The sequence below is a fragment of the Staurois parvus genome, unplaced genomic scaffold (assembly GCF_062004578.1).
Source record: "Staurois parvus isolate SC_StPar_1 unplaced genomic scaffold, SC_StPar_1.0 ptg000287l, whole genome shotgun sequence".
Lineage (NCBI taxonomy): Eukaryota > Metazoa > Chordata > Amphibia > Anura > Ranidae > Staurois > Staurois parvus.
This window is the reverse complement of record NW_028318083.1, coordinates 10,553,976-10,577,607: the sequence shown is the minus strand read 5'-3', so window position 1 is coordinate 10,577,607 and position 23,632 is coordinate 10,553,976. Positions and strand designations below refer to the sequence as shown.

General features: G+C 40.4%; 1 protein-coding gene across 1 annotated transcript in view; it reads right to left on the bottom strand.

The window, feature by feature from the left end:
* Positions 1 to 942: 942 nt before the first annotated feature.
* The window catches only part of LOC149458375 (Y+L amino acid transporter 2-like), a 42,361-nt gene continuing 19,671 nt past the window's right edge, over positions 943 to 23,632 (bottom strand). The window contains exons 4-9 of the mRNA XM_089682236.1: positions 16,767 to 16,890; positions 13,673 to 13,776; positions 9,070 to 9,166; positions 7,118 to 7,267; positions 4,128 to 4,311; positions 943 to 1,453 (exon numbers count right to left, since the gene is read on the bottom strand). Coding sequence (XP_089538362.1) covers positions 1,374 to 1,453; positions 4,128 to 4,311; positions 7,118 to 7,267; positions 9,070 to 9,166; positions 13,673 to 13,776; positions 16,767 to 16,890 — 739 coding nt within the window. The 3' untranslated portion in view covers positions 943 to 1,373. The remainder of the gene's footprint in view (positions 1,454 to 4,127; positions 4,312 to 7,117; positions 7,268 to 9,069; positions 9,167 to 13,672; positions 13,777 to 16,766; positions 16,891 to 23,632) is intronic.

The following is a 23,632-nucleotide window of genomic DNA, read 5'->3' as shown; positions in this document are numbered from 1 at the left end:
GGCACAAAGCAAGGTCCATAAAGACATGGATGGGTGAGTTTGGGGTGGAGGAACATGACTGACCTGTACAGAGTCCTGACCTCAACCCAATAGAACACCTTTGGGATGAATTAGAGCAGAGACTGCGAGCCAGGCCTTCTCATCTGACATCAGTGCGCTTCTGGAAGAATGGTCAAACATTCCCATAGACACACTCCTAAACCTTGTGGACAGCCTTTCCAGAAGAGTTAAAGCTGTTCTAGCTGCAGAGGGTGAGCCAACTCAATATTGAACCCTACGGACTAAGATTGGGATGTCATTAAAGTTCATGTGTGTGTAAAAAGGCAGGCGTTCCAATATAATGGGACAATATTTTGGCAATATAGTATATGTAGCACTGAAGGAGCTTTTTTACCGGATCTTCTGCATTTCCTACTGGTGACCTTCCCTGTAGCTGCACTCAAAAACACTCTGATCCAACAGTGCCAACAACCAGGCTTCCGGTTTAAAAGCTTATTTGCTCGTTAACTCAGAGAGGGGATTAAAGGCCCAAGATCCCCAAAAAACATCAAAACATCCCAGGCCTTCAAGTAGCTGCAAATAGGTGGTGGTCCTTTAAAAAAAAAAAAAAAAAAAAAGTCTCACTTACATAAACCTGAAGGATAAAAAAAAAAAAAAAAAAAAAAAAAAAAAAAAAAAATTAAATGCAAAACAGCTTGGGTAAACTAACAGGAAATTGCATTTGTACAATAATTTTAGGTTCACATATACAGAAATTTGTGGAGATCCTCATTAGGCAAAATTATCACAATCCTGATTGAATCCTGCTTTGCAGATATCAACAGTAAAAAATGTCCATGTGGTAACACCATCTGAGGGAAACTCAATCTTAAAGCAGAACTTCAGCCAAAAGTAAAAAAATTAAAATGGCTATTATCCTAATTAAAAATAAAATTCATAATCTTTTGCTGTAAAATCTTTAATCCTGAGTTTTTCCCCACAACACTTTTTTCTGTCACAAGATGTCCTCAGTCTGACGCCCAGCATCATACAACCCACTTCCTGTAAACCCAAGTCATCCTTGACAATCCCTTCCTCCATCCAATGACTGGACAGTGAAAAGAAGAAGCAGCACAGGGATTAGCTCATCTCTCCATCACTCTTTCTTCTATTAGAATGCTTCAGCAAATGAACTGATTGGCTCCTTGTACTGCTTCTTCCTCTCGCACTGCAGCCCTGCTGTACAGGGTCTGCAGAAGGCTGATACCGGGTCAAATTCAGACTGCATTTAAAAAAAAATAATGTAATAGCTACAGAACTGCATTTATATGTATCTTTTATATCCGCCTAGAGTTCAGCATTAAATATAGTCATTCGGCACCTTCAGCATTTGCCTATTTATACTTTTCTCCATCTTCTGTTGACTGGGCAGCGCAGCACATAAAAATCTTCTGTGTGTACAAAGAAATGAGACCTAGATGAAAGAACACATATTTACTGTTGTGGGCAAAAATAGCTCTGATGATCATAAATACATATCTCTGTACAAATATTTTGTAATTTCTCATATGATGTGGAGAAGAACAATTGCATTTATTGAGGTCAGTGTGCTTTTTATACAGCAAGCTACAGAGGATCTGCAGCAAGAGACTGTCTCTTGATCATACTAGCTATCTTCAGCTGACAATGAAATGCCAGAACACAGAGGGACACAAATATAAACTAAACGTTCCAGGCCAATGTTAGGGAAGGCGTAAACAGAGTCAGTGCCCAAGGTCTTAAAGGAGTCCTACGCAGCTGTGGTTCCGATATCTGCTTCGTTTTTGTGTGTAACCTATGTACTTGCGAAAAAGATAGCGAATCCTAGCAAAAGTTGGATCCTTTTGAATTAATAGGCATTATATAGTATCTAGTGGGCACATCAACCTCCTCATCCCCCTTGGCTGCCCCTCTTGTGCTCCAACTTGGAGACTCTCAAAACAATAGAGTTAGGACTGCGGTATACAGAGGAGCCTTGGCGAGGCACTGTGGCTTTCACTTATATTTGCAAATGTGTGCAAATAAACCCTATGTCTTTAACAAACTGTTAAACAGGGCCAATTTGTTTATTTTTTTGCAGGCTAGCTGGTAAGTGTGCTAGAAAACATTCTATTCCTTGTAATGTGCATATCACCATTCATGTGCACTTTACTGTAAAGGCTAGTTCTAGATTGTGGTGGTTACCACTTATCTGCACAGCTTGTCGACTGACTTGCGCATGGAGCACACTGGATGCTTTCAGCTGTCATTGTGCTTTTTCTGGGTGTCCAAGCGCCTTTAAAGCATACGTAAACCCAACATTCCATATTCATGATATGTGCCTGCTGTACCATACACTTGTATGAAAAAGTATCCTGTTCTCCTTGTATTGCTTTCTTTGTGAAATCCCTGGTGTTCCCGCCAGTCCTTCTGCTATCCAATTAAAAACTGACCACACAAGGCAGCAAAGCACAATGTGGTCAGTTCTCACAGTTTGCTCTCCTCCAATGATCAGACTTCTGCTGACATGCCCCCCAACCCATATGGAAGAAAAATATATTTCCCAAATATATTGCCATATATTTGAAATACTATAATTTTGGCAATATTCACTATATTTCCAAATATACTTAAATTAAAAATAATAATAATATATATATTCTCATCTTGAAATGTGTTATTACAAAATATATTTTTCAAAATACATTTCAAATATACTATATGTCTTAAAAAATATTTTTGCATATATTTGTAAATGCATTCCAAAAATGTAGATTTGTATTTTTAAAGACAAAAATATATGAAAAATATTTTCAAAATACATTTCAAATATACTGTATAATAAAAACATTTCAAACATGAGATATAGATATATATTTTATTTAAATATATTTTGAAATATAGTGAATATGGCCAAAAATGTAGTATTTCAAATATATTTTTCTTCCATGTGGGAATGCACAGCCATTCATTGGGAAGATCAGTGTGCTGTACTTTCTCCTCTACTAGCTCTTATGCAGCTAAGATCAGAGGGACTATGATCGCATATAAATAAGGGGAAAAAATAATTTATAATTTTTTATATATATATATACACACACACACACACACACACACACACACACACACACGTTTTGGTTTTCATGTATATTTTAGACTGAATGCGTTGTTTTACAAGATAAGGGGGGGTACATACTTTAAGGAGGGGTGGGCCCCCTCTGGGCAGACATGCCCTTAATTTATCCACTGCTATATGTGCTCCAACTTGGAGACTCAAAACTATGTAGTTAGGATGTCAGTACACAAAGGAACCTTGGTGAGGCACTGTGGCTTTCACATATATTTGTAAATGTATGCAACTAAAACCTCTGTATTTAAAGGAGATTCTGTGGATCACAGGAGCGCAGTTCATTCTTCACTCCTGTGACTCGTTTTTAGCTGACAGTGGACTAATACCCACTGCTCCAGTGAGCCAATAACTACTCTCTGCTCAGAGCGGCTGTGAGAACTCAGCGATCATTGTATCATAGTATATCTGTAAAACGTGCAGGAAAACATTTTTTAGTTTCTCTTTCTACAGGGCTTGATACTGAAAAGAGTTAAAGTGTTACTAAACCCACAACAGTAAAATCAGTCTGTATATGCAGTAAAGCATGCTTGTTAAAATCACTGTGGAACCTAAGGGGTTAATCCTCTGCGTTGTGTAAAAGCACTGTTTGATCCTGACTTCTCTGATCCTCCCCTTTTTCCCAGTGTCCCCCTCTTATCTCCTGATGAGACATATCTACACATGCTCAGTTTGGTGTGTATTGCAAGAGTTTTTTTTTTTATTGGGAGAGTGCATGTGATCAGCACAGGGCCAATCAGCACTGTCCAGACAGAGGCCAGGGATTCTGCATCCTCCTAGAGCAAAATGAAAACTCCTACCAGCTTCCAGCCAAGCACTGGTTAAAGCTTGTAGGAGGAGTCAAAAGGCTGCTCTAACTGCTGATGAGAAAAGGTATTTAGCAGTTAGCATTTACTAAAATAATTGGTCTCCCACAATACACAGAACATGGAAATGCAGATATAGTGAATGCAGGGTCCTGGGTTTAGTAACATTTTAACCAACAATAAAGCAACATTCTTACCTAAGGATTTCTGAAGAAATGCTGGTTGTTTTTCAGGAGAAAAGTGAAGACACAGGTAGTATACAGGGGCCCCAGAAAGCACAACAGCAACTCCAACTAGTGAATCTAGAAGATCGCTGTAGAGTGGGACGGCTACCAGAAGCACGCTACATATGCAATATACCACTGGGAAAAACAAGCTCAGCTGCAAAACAACAAAAAACAATATTGCTTAATAAACAAATGTACATGCATATTGTGTTGTAAGAAGCTTTTGTATGCGTTTTATATGTAGGTCCCGTAAATCTAAGTAAATATGAAATAGAATTTAAGGCATGTACAGATTAAACTTTAAATAATTTTTTCATTAGAGAATGAAAATTTAGAATTAGAGGAATTAAACCCTTGTCAAGACTATGTTGCTTATGTTTTTTCTGTACTGGATCTTTTTTTTAGAATACTATGTAAAAGTGATTACTATATTTAACACAAATCTATTAATAAGCCTTCAGACAGTGCCTACATTCAGAATAATTTAAAATTAGAAATCGGGCCCTGTATCCCTGGTCAGTGTTCTAAACATATTCTGAGGAATAAACAACTTAATGCCAGCCTGGGACAGATCAGTCTGGAATATAGATATAAGGATACTTGAAACAACTGAATGGTCACATGGATAGCTTGTAAAACAGCTATGACCCAAAATCATATATATACACGTACGTATGTATGTATGTACGTACGTATGTATGATATATATATATATATATATATATATATATATATATATATATATATTTTTTTTTTTTTTTTTTTTTTTTCCCCCACAGTATGCAGAGTTGCACCAGATTTTGCACTCTCCTGTTTAATAAATAATCCCCCCCCGTTTTTGCAGGAACTTAGCAGGTAGGTTGTTCCAAACATGGAGAACTAACCACAGATCTTCTGTGGAAGTAGGCTGGCTCAAATCCTTCTGTCTCTTCATGTAATCCCAGACAGACTCAAGGATTATGAGATCAGGGCTCTGTGGGGGCCAAGCTATCACTTCCAGAACTCCTTGGTCCTCAACAATGCCAGTTTCTTTGTGCTTCTTCAAAAGAGCTTGATGATATTTTTAAAGCAGTCTTACAGCATTTCTTCACACCTGCCTATAACTTTTGCACAGTACTATATACAGAACATTAGGAAGTGTTAAAGTACTAGGACAGGGAAATTCCTTGCTGTTCCAGAGGGGGAAGGAGGGGTTCTAGGTGGGGCTGAAATACTAGGAGGATGATTTCTGTTATGTCTTGAAACGGGCTGTTGTCAGGTAGGCTGCAGCCATAAATTAATTTTAAAAGTATAAGTAAAAAGGCAAAACTTTTTTTTTTTAGTTTTGGATAGACTGGAGAAGGATTACAGCACCTATTAGGTTTTTATTGCTGCGTGTGCTCCTGTTAGGGAGATCCCCCCTCTCTATTTGTCCTGTTTATCATGGAAAGTGAAAGTAAAAGAAAGTCCCACATTTTGGGTTGTCCGCAGAAATGTAATATAGGGGAAATCTTCCAATGAGGACACTAGTTCTGGTGACCTGGGGGCCCCAAGGAATTCTCTTAATTTGCAGGCATTTCCTCTCATTTCCTGTTTTGGTTATGGGCCAGGAAGTGAAGGTAAATCTCCCTATGGGACACAGCTGGCTGTGTGCGGCTGTTTGGGAAATTCCCCCTCTCCATTGTTCCTGTTTACCATTATCATTGAAAATGAAAGTCAAACAGGAACAATGGAGAGGGGGAATTTCCCAAACAGCCACACACAGCCAGCTGTGTCCCATAGGGAGATTTACCTTCACTTCCTGGCCCATAACCAAAACAGGAAATGCCTGCAAATTAAGAGAATTCCTTGGGGCCCCCAGGTCACCAGAACTAGTGTCCTCATTGGAAGATTTCCCCTATATTACATTTCTGCGGACAATCCAAAATGTGGGATTTTCTTTACCATTATCATTGAAAATGAAAGTCAAAGAAAATCCCACATTTTGGGCTGTCCCCAGAAAAGTACTAGAGGGGAAATCTTCTGATGGGTCCTGGTGACCTGGGGAGCCCAAAGGGATTCTCAATGTTTTGGCTATGGGACAGGAAGTAGAGGTACATATCCCTAATGGGACAAAGTTGGACAAATAAAAAACAGAATGATTATAACCTTCCCTTATTCTGTCCAAAATGATAAGAAAATAGTTTTGCCTATAGTTCTACTTTAATGTACTTTGCATTTATTGTGGACAAAGTATTCAAGATTTTTAATTGCACATACCTTTTGTACACCTAGATTCAAAGCTGTACTTTTACTCAATGTGAAGAACTTTACAATAAAATTACATATATGTGGTTAACAGGGGCATCCCTAGGGTTGGTGTCACCTGGTGCTGGAACACTTGGTGACACCCCCTCTGACGATCCCAGCAGGATGGATCGAATCTGTGGATTGAGCATAATGTATCGAAGTCTGATCCATTATCCTCCCCAATCTGCAGATCCAATCCTCCCTGTGGGGATCATCAGCTTGCTTTAGAATTTACCTTTTCTTGGAGCGGGTCTGGTGTCACCCCATGCAATAGGTGTCACCTGGTGCGGCGCGCACCCCCCACACCTGCCTAGGGACGCCCCTGTATGTGAACATGCTTGTGAAGGTTCTCGTTTATTCAGGTCTTGGTAGTTAGTCAATATACAGCTGGAATGTAATGTTGAAGACCTTCCCTGCTTATCCAAACCTATTCAGCTTCTTTTGTTCTAATAATTCTCATTCCCAATTGGAACTTAAGTATTTGCATAGATAAGCAATGAAATGTCTTTAACATAACAAGTCTAGTTGAGTGACTGAACAGAATTACACATTCCAATACATATATGTAGCTAGTAGTAATCAATTAGGTGTGGGATTTGCACAGCTCAAATATTGAGATCTTGATCTTAACATTATTGGTTTGAAAGACAAAAAAAAAAAAAAAGGTTTATCAACATGCATTTCGTACATACCTTTACAGGTCTAGGCATATCTGGCCTCTTGACCCTTAAATAAATTTGGCTTCCAACTGCCAAGCCTTGGAAAAACCAGTAACTAAAACTGAAATAATCAATAAGCTGAAAGACGTCCTCCACACAAAGAAATATAAGAGCCATAAACCCCTGTAGGAGTGTAAAATATAAATGTTACGTTAAAACAGTGTGCAAAGGAGAAAATGAATCCATTTAGTTAACTACTAATGCTATTCATTTTACTTTAATATACATTCTCTGTAGTTTACTGCTGTAAGATTTCACACAGCTTGAAACATGTGCAGTTGGTGTGTTTAAAGCAGAGATCCCGTCTATGTAAAAAATAAAAGTTTAAAAAAAAAACCAAAAAAAAACCCCACTAAATTTTCTTACTACTGTGCCTTTTCTTCAGGAAGTGTTGCTCTCAAATAAAAAAAGGACCTCAACCTTAATGTGCACTAACTAGAGCCCCAACAAGTGTGCAGAAGAACTTTTTTTATATTCCAGGGTGGTACTAAAGGGGATATTACTATCTACCTATCCATCTTTAGAGTTAAACCCGGTTTCCAGTCACTGAGGCTATCAGGGTTTGGGGCTACCTCACTGTTGGGTTCTATTTCAGCTAATTTTGGGAAAGATATCTCAGTGCAGGAATTGGCATTTAACCTCTGGTCCTGCAGGACATTTTGGTATTGTTCTAAAGTGATACGGTGTTTGATCATTTTGCTGAGCTTTTTCAGAGTATCTTTTATACACGCTTACGGTTATCTGTTTCGTGCTTGTACTATTTTCCCACTTTGATCTCGATACAGTCAAAACATTGATTCACCTTAAACTGTGTGATTACTTTGTGTTTCAGGGCCAGGGGATTGGATTCTCCTGATCAAAGTTTCACAGTGGTGTCAGCAGGGGTTGTGCTTCCAAACCGGGCTCAGAACAGACAGGGAACACAAACATTCTGTCAGGGATCCTACAGCGGTAGCCTCTAGCGCTCCACAGACCGGATTCCCCTAAGGCGTGGAATCTAAGTCCCTACCTGCTTGTTCACCAGGGCCCCTGATGGTGGGGATGGACTTGGAGCAGGCCGAGACCAGGTTGCGGCCCCCCGAGTTCACCCAGCTGCGGTAGAAGCACCGTTGGAGGTGTATAGCAGGTGAGAGTCGGATGTGAGGAGGTCACAAGAGCAGCGTCAGGCAGGCCGGGTCTGTAACAGTGGTGGCGGCGTGGTACAAAATCAGCAGGCAGAGGAATAAACAGGTCACAAGCTGGGTTCGTTAACAGGAGATCAGAATATGCAGGGTTAAACAGGAGAATGGTCAGACAAGCCAGGGATCAGAACAGGAGACAGACAGCAAATCAGGGTCAGGCAGGGTCGGCAACAAGACAATCTACTAAACAGGAACCTCAGGAAATAGGCAAGACCATACGGCACTTGAACATTGCAAGAGCTGGGTTTAAATAGCCCGCCCGACTTCTGACAGGCGCTCCTGGGTCCTAGTGCCTGCCTGGCGCCATCATTGGTGACAGGCACGCCTGGGTCCTAGTGCCTGCCTGTATGTTTTGTCAGGATTCTACGCATGTGCAGTTTTGATCACCGTGGCGATCTTCCCATTCCCTGACACATACTCAGTGCTACATATTATACTGTGATTAGTAGTTCTACCACTAGATGGTTATGTATAACATAACATTCTTTCTAGTGGAACTTCTTGGTTTATGATTTCCTGGCTCTATGTTCCTGTAGGTTTGCCAGTAAAACAAAAAGGGCTTATCCATGTGTCCAGCAACTTCTTGATTAGTAAGAGTCATATCTGCAGTAATGTTCCAACAAGTTTTAATAAAGTATTGAAGAAAGCTAAAAAAGCTTTACGTAAATAGCATTAGTGCTGCAAGAGAACTATAAATGTGTATGTAGATGCAAATCGCTAATAATTTGTGAAAATATATCTTACATTAAAAAGTAATGCAGGGATAGGAGTGTATCTATGGATATGAATCATGCACAGAAAATCAGGAAGCTGTCCTTCTCTTGATGCTACAAAGAACAATCTGAAATTAAAAAAAATTTTGTTTAATATGAACAAAATATATAAATCAAATTTCTGTCTTGTAGGTTATATTTATAAACGAACTATACTGATTGATTAAACAGTTTCTCAAATTAGTTACATTCTGGGCATAACGTGATTGATAACTATCACAGTTGCCCGTTCTCTTAATGGAACTGTCAAGCCACCAAATGGCTGGTGTCATAATTGATCACATGTTCAGCACCATGACAACTGCAGATCAAACTGAGGGGAAGATGAGCTTTTTTTTGCTGTAAAGGATAAGGAGGGTTTGGTGCTTTAAGTGCAGGAATAGGCAGACTTAGAAGGGTAGAGTTATGATTGATTTGAGATTTAGATAATTGTAAAGAAAGAAGAAAAGACACTAAGCCTTTAAAGTGAATGTAAGCCCTAACAAACTATTAACTTCTTTTTGGAGTGTGAAATATACAATCAAATGCATTCTGTTATTTTTTTTTTTACAAATAAAAAAAAAAAAAAGAAAACCTGTTTATCCTACCAGAAATCCAGAGCTGTCCTGTCTCCTGTGCTATCTAAAGAAAAAGCATACCTTCCAGTTCTACTCTGAACTACATAACACCTCCCCATTGTATGTCAAGTAGAAGATGGATGGGTGTTATTTATGATGAGGGGGCCAGGGGTCAGGGGCCACTAATAACTAGTTCTTACCGAAACGTACAGAGGCTGCCCACCACCACCAGCCCATTCACAATGGCTCCAATGACAGTCTAGGGGATGTCCTTTTAGTAGTTATCGCTTGAAGAAACTTTAACAGGAGAGGGGTTTAGCATCACACGATACTTTAAAATTAACAATTGCAATAATGGGAGGACAAACTTCTTACTAAAATCATACAGCAACCTTTCCTGGAGGTAACAGTGAATAGCCAGTGTATCTAGAACTTCACAAGAGCCAGGCCCAGTCCATGTAGTGAACTCTGGCACTTAGTTCCCTTCTAGCAAAAGCACACCCAAAGTCCACAGCAAGGTCCACAGCAAGATCTTTACTCACAATGTCCTAGGAGCTGTCTGTCACCCATACTCCACAGGTAGATCCTCAGGGAAGGAGATAAAAAGATCCCTCTCTAGACCCTGAACTTTGGAACAGTGCCCTCTAGCAAATACTCATTTAGCAGTCTTCCCTGAGCCCTCAGCCCCGCTCCTGCTGAGACCCAGACTGCAATCTCTAGTTTCAAAAACACTCTAAGGGCAGTAGCTCCCCCCCCCCCTCCTCCAGGAGACTGGAACTCCCTGAAGGAGGAACACACTCACCCAGAGCATCCCAAACATTTATCACCTTTCCACCCACCTTCTGGAAGCTTCCTTCCAGGGATTGGCTGGGACAGGAAAAATATTCATAATTGTTACCTGCATCTCCATGTCCTATATTCTGGAAGCTTCTTCTAAAGACAGGTGGGGAAATCAAACACTCTGCTTAGGAAACCCTGAACAGTGGAGTTCACAAACAGGTGGAACATGTAACATGTTCCCAAAGGTGAACTTATACTTTAAGCCCTGCCTGTGCTTTCATAGTTGCCAACTGTCATGGATTACCCGGTACAGTCCCGATATTTTGAATGATTTCCAGGACATTGTCCTCAGTCCCGGTCAGTATCCTGGAAATCTGAGATCATGGCAGGGACAGCCGCAGATAGTGCTTCTTAACTCTGCATGAGCCTAGGCCAGTGAAAAAAATAAACAACATTTTCTTGTTGCCATTTGCTATGTGGGAAAGGGGGCCACGGCAGACTGGGAACTATTTCTTCACTTTTGGGTCCGGCGTACTAATCTGCAGTGCCGCGGTTTCTGATCAACTAAACCCCAAGCCACTTTTGCATCAATCTGCCAGATTGCCATGGGCGGATTGATGTAGAAAAGGCCAGGACATTAGTTTAATTCACAGGAGCCTCTGCACTGCACATTAGTCCGCCGGCAATGAAGAAAAAAAAAAAAAAAAACACGCAACAGTCCCCTGTCTGCCAAGGCCCCCCTTCCTGCACAGCAAATGGCAAAAGGAAAGTCTCCCTCCAAATCATGAGACGGGACAAATTGGACCAGGGGATTGAGAAGTCCAGACTCTTCAGCAATGAAGAGAATGGATTTGGTGATCTGCATTGCAGAGTGTAAGTACCTGGCACCATACACAGATTGATGCACATTTCTGTATGTGGTACATAGGGCAGCCCATTCACTTCAATGGGCTGTCCTATGTATGCTTGCCCCCAAATAGAAGCTCCTGCTCCTTTTTGGGTGACAAGCTTTGCAAAGTTTTTAAACAAAGACCCTCTCCTGTAGTACGCCTGCACTCTCTGACCCTAGTCCTGTACTAACTGCAGTAACCTCTAGAAACCAATCAGTGATCGGTAATAATGTGCTGTAACTTCTAGCAACCAGTGAGTGTGGACCAGTTCTTAATGTTGACAATTTTTTTCTTTTTTTAGATAAGTGTGTATTTGTTTTTTTGGAATGTTGGGTGGAGAGCAAAATTGCATGGGTGGAGCCAAAGAAAATCTCAGACTGTTTACCACACCCCTTTAAGCCAAGTCCAACATTTTACATAATTTAAACCACGCCCATTTTTGGCACTGTGATCTTTGCATGCCACCAGCTTTTTTTTAGGTTAGACTATGCCCACGAATGGATGCCCCACCCTTAATTAACATATTGCTTCACCTCCACCGTCTTTCTGGACATACAGGAAAAAAAAGTGTCCCTAAAATTTTTTTAAATATTGGTATCTATGTACTCTTTGGTGCCTTGGTGTTTATCAGTGTGCCTCTGACCTGCGTACCATGTTCCTGTATCCCAACACCTCACCTGCCTGCTTGTTCCTGCTCCCACGTACCTTCTCCCTGTCCTGGCTTGCTTCCTTCTGCCTGACCTCCTGTGTATGACCCTGGCTCTGATACCAACTACTCCTTTAGTCTTACCCTGCCGTCTGTATATAGGCATCTTGGTTATCTGGTTTAATTTTATTTATTGTGATCTCTCACCCCTTAGGCTTCACTGGTTTAGGTTCTTGGGGATTTGGCTATATTGGTGTATATGGGTTATATGGTTTTACCGGCATTTTCTTTAATAAGCCACATTATTTTATATCATACGTGTACCTGGTGTTCTCTGTTTAAGTCCACCCATTTCTGGTTACGCCTGTTTCACAGGATACCAACACTTCATATTCCTGACAGAGGCACAGTGTTGTCAGCCTACAACAGGAATTTAGGATCTGAACGCATGTATGCCAGGATCAACAGGTATTATTCAGTGTGGGGTCTTTAGAGACATAAAACATGGGGTGATGTCCATGTATTGCGGAGTACTGCAAGGGGTGCAGTGACAGACAGCTTCAGCTAAACACATAGGGTTTTAACTAATTTATTAGAGACCAAAATTCATCATATGGCTGTTGGATTGTATAAAGTTTCACTTGTAGCTAACAATCCAGTTTTTCTGCATTTGATTCAGCAATCATAATTTCATCAAAAGGTCCTAGCGATTCCTTTTTATTTTGCACATGCAAAATAAATTTCTGTTGGAACAGCCATTGCCCATATGCCTGTGGCATGCAGAACAAGGAGAAGGCACCTGGGATCATGTCAGAGATAACATCACTGTTTGAGACTGAAGGAGAGTATACATTCAGCCTGTCTGCAGAGGGGTGGGAGGATTTGTTAAATCCTACCTTTACCAAAAGGTGCCAATAGCAACCTTCTGAAAATGCTAGTTGCTGGGTTGCTAAGCTGACCCTTTAGTTACTGACTTGGAACAAGTACATCAGTTAAGGAAACCAGAACAAAAAGGAGTATCCTTATCTGCAGTGTTCTGCCTCCAGCAGGGGAATATATTATGCCTATCCTGCCTGCAATATCAAAATTTGACCACTAGATGGAGCCCTTAATACATTTATCTAAACAGTCTATAGTTTCTGTAAAACAGTAAGAGTTAATAAAGATTCCCAAAATTCTGAAAGTAAAGAGATGCATCTTGGGAGCTCAGACTGCATCCTAGAAACTAAGAGAAGGAACCAGCTATCAGAGCACATTTTGGATTAAGACTTGTATCCCTAAAGGCAGCATAGCTGGAGAGAATCACTGACCACCATCTATAGCCTAATTATTCATTGTATATTTTAAATATTGATTGTATGCATTTCACATCTGTTTTTCCTGTTTCACCCACCCAATTTTGTTAAAGCTTCACGATTACATTCAGTTTGGCTTATTGCAGAATAGGAGGGTTTAGCTGCATGCCGAGTTACATACATGGAAATGTGTAGTGAGGACAGAGCATGCAGACTTATTTTGAGTTACTCACTCACAGTATTGGAACGAGATTGCCAACACGATCAGTTAAAGAGGAGTTGGATATTGAGAGGTGAGCAACAGCAGCCTCCATGTTTATCTGGGAAACATTTCCTCTAACAAACTTTGGCAATGTGCAAAATGGAATAGAAAAAAACTGCTTAATTTTTACATAATTTTTCTCACCTGGACCCTGAAATTACAACAGAATTTAATCCACCACAACATGATACAGCCACTGCTATTGGGATTAACCACTTTACATATCCAAGGACTCTTTCTGCAAATATCTGTAAAAACAAACATAAAAAAGGTGATACCAATTTTACTCTCTCATAATTACCAGTTATATAAAACTACTGCAATTATGTTTGTAGAATAGAATGTATATTTCATTGCAAGAACCCAAAAAGGTACGGATTTATAAAAACACTGTTATGGGCTTACCATAGGCACACCACTGTTTAAAGGATAAGTTCACCTTTTAACATAAAATAATAAATGCACATTTTTTTTGCAGGAAAAAAAAAAAATCTGCATTTACTATTTTTTGTTTTGGGAGCCTGGAAAACATTACCATGTAGGTCTCCTGCAGCCCTGTCAGTGTACTGACAAGAAGAATCAATGAACTTGCAGTTTTCCCATTCACAGAACATCGTGAATGAGTGGCGCAGCCAGGCAGGTGGAGCCCTGTACAGCCACATTTTTTTTTTAAATTGTGACAGCTAGCAGGGGTCAGTCGTTTTGTAACATTAATATGGGTGTAACATGTAACCTGTTACAAAAGATGAGCTTATCCTTTAAAAAACAAGAACATACATTTCTAAAGCTCAGTCATGTGCATAGTGTCCCTTCAGCCTCAGGACTCTGAACCTGGTGGAGTGCTAATAAATGAATAAAGACAGAAAAAGTAACAAAAAGTTGGGAGGAGAGCTCAGTCACTTGACTGGGACTCCAATCATGGAGTTCTGTTTCCTGAGTTGCGTTGACAAAACTCTGTAGGATGCTGCAGGTTGCCTACCATGGCCACATTTTGTAGATTGACAGGCTGTGCTATGCAGTAGTATTGCAAACTGTAATGGGGTATCCACTCTATGTTTTAAATTAACCCCAATAGTAACCTTCCTACAGTGTGCCAGGTGCGAAGTCGTATTGAGGATACACACATCCAATCCGTAGAGCTCAATTTAGTAGTCCCAGAACGTCATTAACAATATTTTGGTCAAATTTAAGGGATTGGTTCGAATCAACATTAGCTGCCAGTAGTGGCCATTCTTGGGGGTATCTCACCTGGCAAACACATCATATGGTCCAGAGAAATTCCAGTATGCCTCTTTCTCTAGATGCAGCAGTGGACATCTACAGTACATAGCCTGTGCTGCTTCCGGTGACTAAATGACTAGGGGCAGTCAGAAGGAATCACATAATGAGCCAGTAATAAGACAGAGCTAGGTCTCTCTTTTCATTGTATGGCATCATATAGTTGCTGGGGAATCTGGGCACCACCAGCAATGGAAGGCCATATAAAAAAGGGTCTGCCTGCAGCCTGTTCAGTACCCTTGTGGTACGGACATTATTGCTTTACAACCCAATTCCAGGCACTGCGCTTTCATAGTTTTAGAGGAATTAGTGAGAGCTTTGCTCTTCCATGCAGTAAGCTAATATCGAATTTCTATTAAAAACCTAAAATGCATGCATGGTAGACACCAGAATGGGTAAAATATCTTCGAATTGTCTATGCTCGACCATCATATGGTATCCTTTTTGTGAAAAATTAAACTGCTGCCTCTAAAGGGTCCCCTGCTGGTTACGAATGTTAAATATGAAATACAATATGTAATGTTTACCTGGCTAAAATGTTTATAAAAAAAGATTTTTTTTGTCCTAATAAGAAATGCAGTGCCCCTGCTCTGGGCTTACTAAAATTTAGTGGTAATGCTGAGCTGTAGCTAGCTGAGCTGCAATTTTTACATCTTATCAGGTTCTCCTGATACCTGGTGGTTGATTACTCCTGCCTGCTGTTAGAAGAATTTTCCAGCAATAGTGTGGGAGGGTCAATCACAGGAGTGAAAAATGTTTATCTGACTCCCCGGGCAATAGGGGATCATACGGCCCATATCCTTGCCCAAACTCAAAAAAGCCTAGGGAAAAAAAAAAAAAAAAAACCCACTACTAGGCCTCAGCAGGTGCTATGTGCTGGTGGCTCGAGGAAAATTACCCAAGGGAAACATTTAGAGCTCATTCACACCATGGTGCAGAGATTTTTTTTTTTTTTTTTTTTAACGTGTTCTGCAAGGGCACAATAGAGTCAATTGTTCTCTAAGTGCCCTGTTCACACCACAACACTAGTATCATGGGCAGATTTTTTTCTGTGCAGAAATCTGCAACATGTATAAAACTCATTGAAACGTGCATGAAAATTGATGTAAACTGTTGTCTCTGCAAGTGAAATCTGCACATCAGTTTTCATGCACGTATGGTGTGAACAAGGCCTTACTGAAGAGTGCTGCAGGAGGGCTGGGCAGAAGCTGCCACCTGAACATTGTAAGTAGGACCTTTTACCTACAGCTCTAGGTATTTAGGTACTAATTGGTCAGAAGAGATGAGGTGCTACTGAAAGATTGATCTCAGAGTCACGGGTTACTTAGCCGTCTCCCTCTCCACCAGTATATGTTTGAGGCTGCTACTAAAAGATCTACTACTACTACCACTGGAATATTTCAGGAAGCAATCTTCCACATTTTTCATGTGCTTTGGGTATCCTGCACCCTCAAGCCTTCTCCTCCATTTTTGGCTTAGACCTGAAATAATCTTAAAAAAGGCCTCTAGACTGGAGGAGCCTGAAGTTATCAGTGTGTTACTGGGACAAGCAGGGTGGACAGCCTCTGAATAGGTAATGGGGTCCTAGTTAATTTCTAGCAGCACCATCAGGGATCATTGCTACTGAAAAAGTAAAAAAAAAAAAACTGGGACACATTTTTAGGTGTTGGAAGGTTCAAAAATCCTAATTTCCACATTAGCTGCCATTCTGAAGCCTAATACAGAGAGACAAAGTGGTTGATTTACTAATACTTGAGAATGCAAATGTGGTGCAACTCTGCATAGAAACAAATCAGATTCCATTTTGTTTTTTGTCAAAGCATAATTGAACAAGCTAAAGTTAGAAGCGGATTGGCTACCATGCACAGCTGCACCACATTTTGCACGCTCCAGTTTTAGTAAATCAACCCCAATGTAACATGCAAGCTACTAAAGAAGATGAAAAGAAGTAAAGTCTTACCACAGCCACTGCACTGCTGTCCATAATGGTGTTCACGTCTAATTCTGTGTAGTATGCAATGTTTGTCATGACATAAATTACTGTAACCATTGGCATGGAGATTACCATTGATAGTGGCAGATTTCTAGGGAAAAACAGTATAATAGTTTATAGCCGTGTTTCTCAACCCTTTTTCAGTCAAGGCACCCTTTAAAATTCTGCACAATCTTGAGGCACCCGTTACAATTCTGTACAATTGTGGGGCTCCTATTACAAAATGTAAAAAACTAAACTAAGCAATATCTGCAAAGTGGGATACCCAATGGCAGAGGTGATGTATTCTTCCAAAGCAAATACCCCTTTGCACACTGGTACTGACTAGTATTCCATGGTTTCTCTTCTACCTCAATTTCTCTTCCTCACTCAGCTAATGTGACCCCAGTGCTGACAGAGAGGAACAGGGGAGGGGCAAGCAAGAATGTTGTGCAGAGGACTGATGTCCTTATCAACTGATGACATTGTTTTTAGGTCGATGGCTGGGTAGTGGTAATGGTGCACAATGAAAACCTGTGGTTTTGTGTAACTAAAAGACGGGCCTGTATACAGTTTTTGGGCAATCTTAAAAAGCATTTTGCCAAGGCGCCCCTGAACATACCTCTAGGCACCCCGGTTGAAAAAGGCTGGTTTATAACAATGACAGATCATGTTGGTAAAATATGTCACACACCTCTACATGCTTATAAGACTTTATGTAAAGCTGAACTTCAGGCATGATCTTAATTGGTCAAGTTGGTACAATGCGAGTATGCATAGCTCATGCCTTAGAGACAGCTGGGGAAGGTGACAATCCCTGTAGTAATCAGTGCTTCTACAGCAATTGCCACAATCTCCTGTGTCCTGTGCCAAGCAGCTGCTCATCTGTACACTGACCCCAATTGGCATTGACGCAAATCACATAATGCCTTGTATTTTTTCAATGAATACCATTCTAACTTTCTACTTCATCCAATCAGAGAAAACCTGGGACCACTATTCACTGAAAAAAGTACAAAAGCGGTCTGTGGATGGTGGCAATACCATGTGAGCAACTTCCTGTTGGTGTTCAGTGGGGTAGCCACTCGACAGGACTCGGAAGATCACAGTTCCCACTGTAGTAGTGCCAACTACTACAGTAATTTCCAGCTTCCCCAGTGGTCCCCAAGTTATGAAATTTGTAAAATATATATTACATACACTTACTTTGGTCCAGCTTGGACCAATGTAAGTATGCAATTAATATATCTGGGACTTCAGCTTTATTGATGTAGAAGTGCAGTACCCCACAGTAAAATTGGCAAACATCTCCCAGTCTCCATCTACTTTGATAAGTAAAATCTGGTACTATGCATTACTGTTCTGTTAATACTCTTTGTTCTGTCATATTAAACATTTCTGATGGTGCACTCATAATTAAACATTGTACAGGAATGCATGTGTAGTGCTACTCCCATAGGAGCCACAGGAATACTGTCCAGGCCCTCCCCAAATACCTTGCTCGACAGCCAGGCCATAGGCTCATTCCCTCGTTTCTCCAATAATCAGTTTAAGGGCAGTTTTATCTTTGTTGAATAGGGATGGGGATGAGGGAGATGAGTGGGATACTCCAGATTAGGAATTATGTACACTGAGGACTTTTTCTAATCTTCAGAAAAAGCTATATCAGAGTCCATGATTGAACCGAACAGTGGACTTCAGCTTTAAACAGTAACGTCTTTAGAATCCCAGAGCAGTTTCTGTTTAGGTAGTAGTAGACAGACAAAAGATTTTCGGAACACCAGCCGGTGTTCCGTTTGCTAAACCAGCAGCTGACATCCTAGCACCAGAGGGGGTTAAACAACACACAGTCTCTAAGGTCCTTTAGGGATGTCTGTACTCAACACCCAAGAGCAGCTGAACGCCCTTCCTCCGTGATACCAGGCCAGATCTTCAGTAGACAGCCTCCTCAGTCAGCATAGCAGAACCCAGGTCTCAGCAATTCAGGCCCTCAGGTAACCCACCTGAGGCCTCCAGCAGCAGCTGCTTAGGAGGGCAATGTGCCCACTCCCAGGCTTGGATGATCCTATCCAGGAAAGATCCAGAGCTCCGGGTGCTCACTGAATATATACAGTTACACAGCATGCCTTGTAGCCCCTCACTCTGGGATAGGCTGAGGCTGTATCAATTGTCGTTCTGCCATCTGTATAGTTCCACACCTATATCATCCAGAAACTTCAGCAGTTTCCTGGACAGAGGAAGCTAGGCAGACTAGCAGCACCTGAGCAGACATCACTAAAAATGATCACAGCTCACATAGTACAGTGAGCCAACTATGCTTTTACCTGGAAATATTTACACTCTGGCTACAAAGTGACAAATAATTTACCTACCAAAATATAACTAATCCTATCTAATCCTGGCACCTACCTAGGAGGGTGCTACACATGTGATGTGGAACCAACCATATTTTGTTATGCATAAAGAAGAAAAAAAAAAAAAAAAAAAAAAAAACCACACCAAGCATAATATCAGGAACACATGGCAAAAAATTTAAAAAGCAGAACATCACATGTCATCTATACAGTAGAAGCCTAATCAAGTAAATACCATATTCAATGATTTGGAAGTCCCAGCATTTCATTGTGCATGCAAGATCAAACGATTGCTGGATCATATAGTTATATCAAAGTGCCATTTTAACCATATTTAAAGAGGAATTAAACCTTTTTAAAGAAAAAAAAAAGAGTTTTTTTTTTATGAGAGAGGAGACCTATTAATCTCTTCTGTCATAACTGCTTCTCCCCACCTGCCAACATTTGTGTACACTGAGACATACATGCATAGCTCAGCATAAATATATGCAACCCCTCTGCTGTAATGATGTGGTTCATGCGCATGCAGGGAGTGACATGGCGGCCTGTCCAACCAAGCGGACAAATCAGAACCTGGAAGAATATGGCAGACCCTGTGGCCTTTTAATAAATATTTTACGATAATGCACTAATCCGGTGCGCCCTCTGTTTTCTTTCTATCCAGTGACTTTGGACTACCCCGGTCCGTTGAGGGCAGCAAGGAGTGCATTTTTCAGGACATCTGAATTGTCACCATAGCCTTTGCTGAGTCCATTCCCAGTGCAGGAGTACAGAGTTTGTTGTGTTTTCTTTAGTTTACCCACCTACCCACCTCTCAGTACTGCCTCTTTAAGAGGATACAAAATCAAGTATAATTGTATAGTGCCAAGTAATTTGTATGGGATTTGTTAATGATAAAAAGAAAAAGCAGTGAAATAGATCCCCTGCAGCCAACAAGAGACCCCCCAGCAACAATAGATCTCCCCAGCAAAAATAGATCCACCCCACGATCTATAACCCCCGGCAGCAACAGATATCCCTACAACAAAAGACCCCTACCTCAACAGTGGAGCTTGCACAGCAACAAATGACCCCCCCCGAAACATAAGACCCCCTAGCAACAATAGATCTCCGGCCAGCAGCAATGGAAACCCTCAGCAACAATAGATCCCCATACAAATATAGATCCCCTCCAGCAACAATAGGACCCTCAGCAGCCAGCATCAATAGACCCTCCAGCACACCCCAGCACCACTTGTCATTACATACATTCAGTGCTGGAAGTGCCAGAACTGCGTTCTTCCACCTTGTCACTGAAAAAAAGCCCCGACTAGCACATTATGACTAAGCCCCTGGGGCCAAATTGAGAAAAAAAAAAAAAAAAGTATTTCCGCTTTAACCAGTTGCCGCCCGGCCTATAGCCAGATGGCGGCTGGGCGAACAGCTCGTCCCTCCAGGTGGACGCCATATGGCGTACTTTCAGGCATGCGTAATGCGCAGGGCTGCTCTGCGTCGCGATCTGTCACCGTCCATGTACCTTGGACACGGCTGATAGATCAGTGTACCGGCCCCGTTGCCAGTACCATGTGACCTGCTGCGACCAATCACAGCAGGTCACATGACAGTTGTATACAATGGATGGCTTCCTTTCATGCCATCCATTGTATACAAGTGTGCCTAGCTGTGAATGGTCACAGCGATCACATGCACAGGCTGGACTGTTGGACTGTCTACTTTTGCAAAAAGGGGTCATTTGGGGGATATCTGTACTTTTCTGACATTCTTGGACCTCAAGAAATTAGATTGTCTGTCAGTACTTCAGGATTGATCAATTTTCAGATATATCCCATAGTTTGTGAACTCTATATATAAAACAAAAAACAACACACACACACACACACACACACACCACAACTTGCCTACAAACTAAATAATGCATCCTAATTTGGGTTATTTTCACCAAAGAAATGTAGTAGAATACAGCTTGGCCTAAATTTACGATTTGCTAACTTTTATAACAGAAACAAAGAAAAACATGTTTGTTTTTTTCAAAATTTTCTGTCCTTTTTCTTAAAATTTAGCAAAAAATAGTGTTGATTAAATACCACTAAAAGAAAGCTCTAGTTGTGTGAAGAAAGTGATAAAATTTTAGTTTGGACACAATGTTGTATGACCGCGCAATTGTCATTCAAAGTGGAGCACTGAAACCTGAAAAATTGGCCTGGGCAGGAAGGGGGTAAAAGTGCCCGGTATGGAAGCAGTTAAAGTTGAACTCTGGAAACAAGAACTTTTATTTAAATATATACATCAATCGCCACACAGGACATAAATACACTTGCAAACCCAAATATTGTTGTACATTACCATATAAAAAAGTAGCAGTAACTTCATTACTGAGGTGCTCATAACTTGCACAGAAAGCAGAGCTGTGGAAGGGACCCAGCAGGCCCACCCATTACTGCGGCCTGCATAGAACTACATAAAAGGGGTGGATACAAGACCAGTCACTCTTCAAAAATAGAGAGCAGTAGTGACTGGTCTTTATTACAGGAAGTTCCCGAAGAGAGGTAAAGTTTAGAAGAAGCACACAAATCAAACCAAGATTCAAGTAAGAATGGGCACTGTTCTGTTATTTAGGGAATACATACTTATCCTGGTATTCTGCTAAAAAAAAAAAAAAAAAAAAAGTGTTAAACCCCAGTAAACAGTTGGGTCCCTTGATTAGCTCAATGCACTGTCCCTCTTCCCTTTGTAGGCCTTCTGCTATGAAAGGGTTAAAGGAAGCGAATACAAAAAGCAGATTTCAGATTCATACTGTTGTATCATCTACTGTACATTGGGTAACACTACAAATAAAACACAAATTAGTAATGAGCGCCATCTTATGGTACAAGTCAGTATTTTACATGACCGAGTATGCTAAATGTAATGCATATATTCGAGTGAACAAAATATGTGCTTAAGGCTCCATGTACACAAAACACTTCTGAATGGAAACTGACTGCTGGAAAACGTAGGTTAACATCTGTTTAGCAGAGTTTGCATACCGCGTTTATGAGAGTTTGCGTTTAGAAGCTTTTTTTTTTTTTTTAAAGATAACCTCAGGAGACCTTACAAAATGCCCAGAAAAACAGTAAAAAATTAACTATTTCAGATATTTTGAGAGAAAGAGCAGAAGCAGAGAGAGCAGTATGTGTTGAGATTAGCGGGGTTTTTTTGTGGTGTTTGGATGTGTTCCAGCTCATTTCTGTGCAGAAATTATTGCAGCAGTGTCTAACATTTTCTTTCATGCGAAACCTCAAAGTATGGTGTACCAGGTCCATTTGAGTTCCGGGAAAAACGATTTACACGCATTTTTCATGATGGGAAAAAAAAAAAAAAAAAAGGCTTTGGACAGCATCTGGAAATGGAAAAGTAAAAAAAAAAAAAAAAACACAAACGCAGAAAAGCTCCTAAACGGGAGTTTATCAGCTACAGTGTACATGGAGCCTAATGGTTCAGTACATTCTAGAATAGTTAAGAGGCAAACAGACTAATTATTCCCTGGTTTATCTACTGGTATTTATAGTGGTGAAATATCCAACAGTATTCTGGTCCTCACTGTTTTGCTTTAGGATCTCACCCGTCTTGTTCTAAAAAAAAAAAAAAGTAATCTCACCTCTGCTAGTTCACGTTCCGTAGTATAATATTTTACAGAAGGCCGAGACCCTTTTCAGATGGTTGTGACAGTTAGCCGCCTAGGTGGTATGAAAGATCTGAGAGATACAAAACTCCATTCATAACCTACAAACTGAAATATCCCTTATGGGAGGGATAACTATAGAATGACACTGTTCTAGTGTGTTAAAAAAAAAAAAAAAAGTGTTGGAAAAGACCTCATGCTCATTTTTGTGTTTTCACATAATTGTTGATAACTGGTGTCTATATTAACAACTTGACCTCTGGAAGGTTTTACCCCCTTTCATGACCAGTTCATTTTTTTGGTATTCAGCACTGTGCTACTTTAACTGGTAATTGTGCTGTCATGCAATGCTATACCCAAATTAAATTGATAACATTTTTTCACACAAATAGAGCTCTCTTTTGCTGGTATGTAATTACCACTGGGGTTTTTTTTTTTTTTTTTTAATTTCTGCTATACAAGAGGAGAAATCCTGCAAATTTTGAAAAAATTTTTTTAGTTTCTGCTATAAAATTTTGCAAAACTACGCTTTCTTCCTAAATGTAGGCCAAAATTGAATCTACTACATTTCTTTGGTAAAAATAACCTAAATTAGTGTATGATATTTAGCCTTCTTGAAAGTTATAGTGTCTGCACACTATGGTATATACGGTATCTAAAACTTGATCAGCCTTGTACTGATGGCCTATCATTTCTTGATGCTCTAAATAGCCAGGACAGTACAAATACCCCCCAAAATGACCCCATTTTGAAAAGTAGACAGTCCAATGTATTTAGTAAGAGGTATGGTGAGTTTTTTGAAGTTGTAGTTGCGTCACAATATATTGGAAAATGAAGAA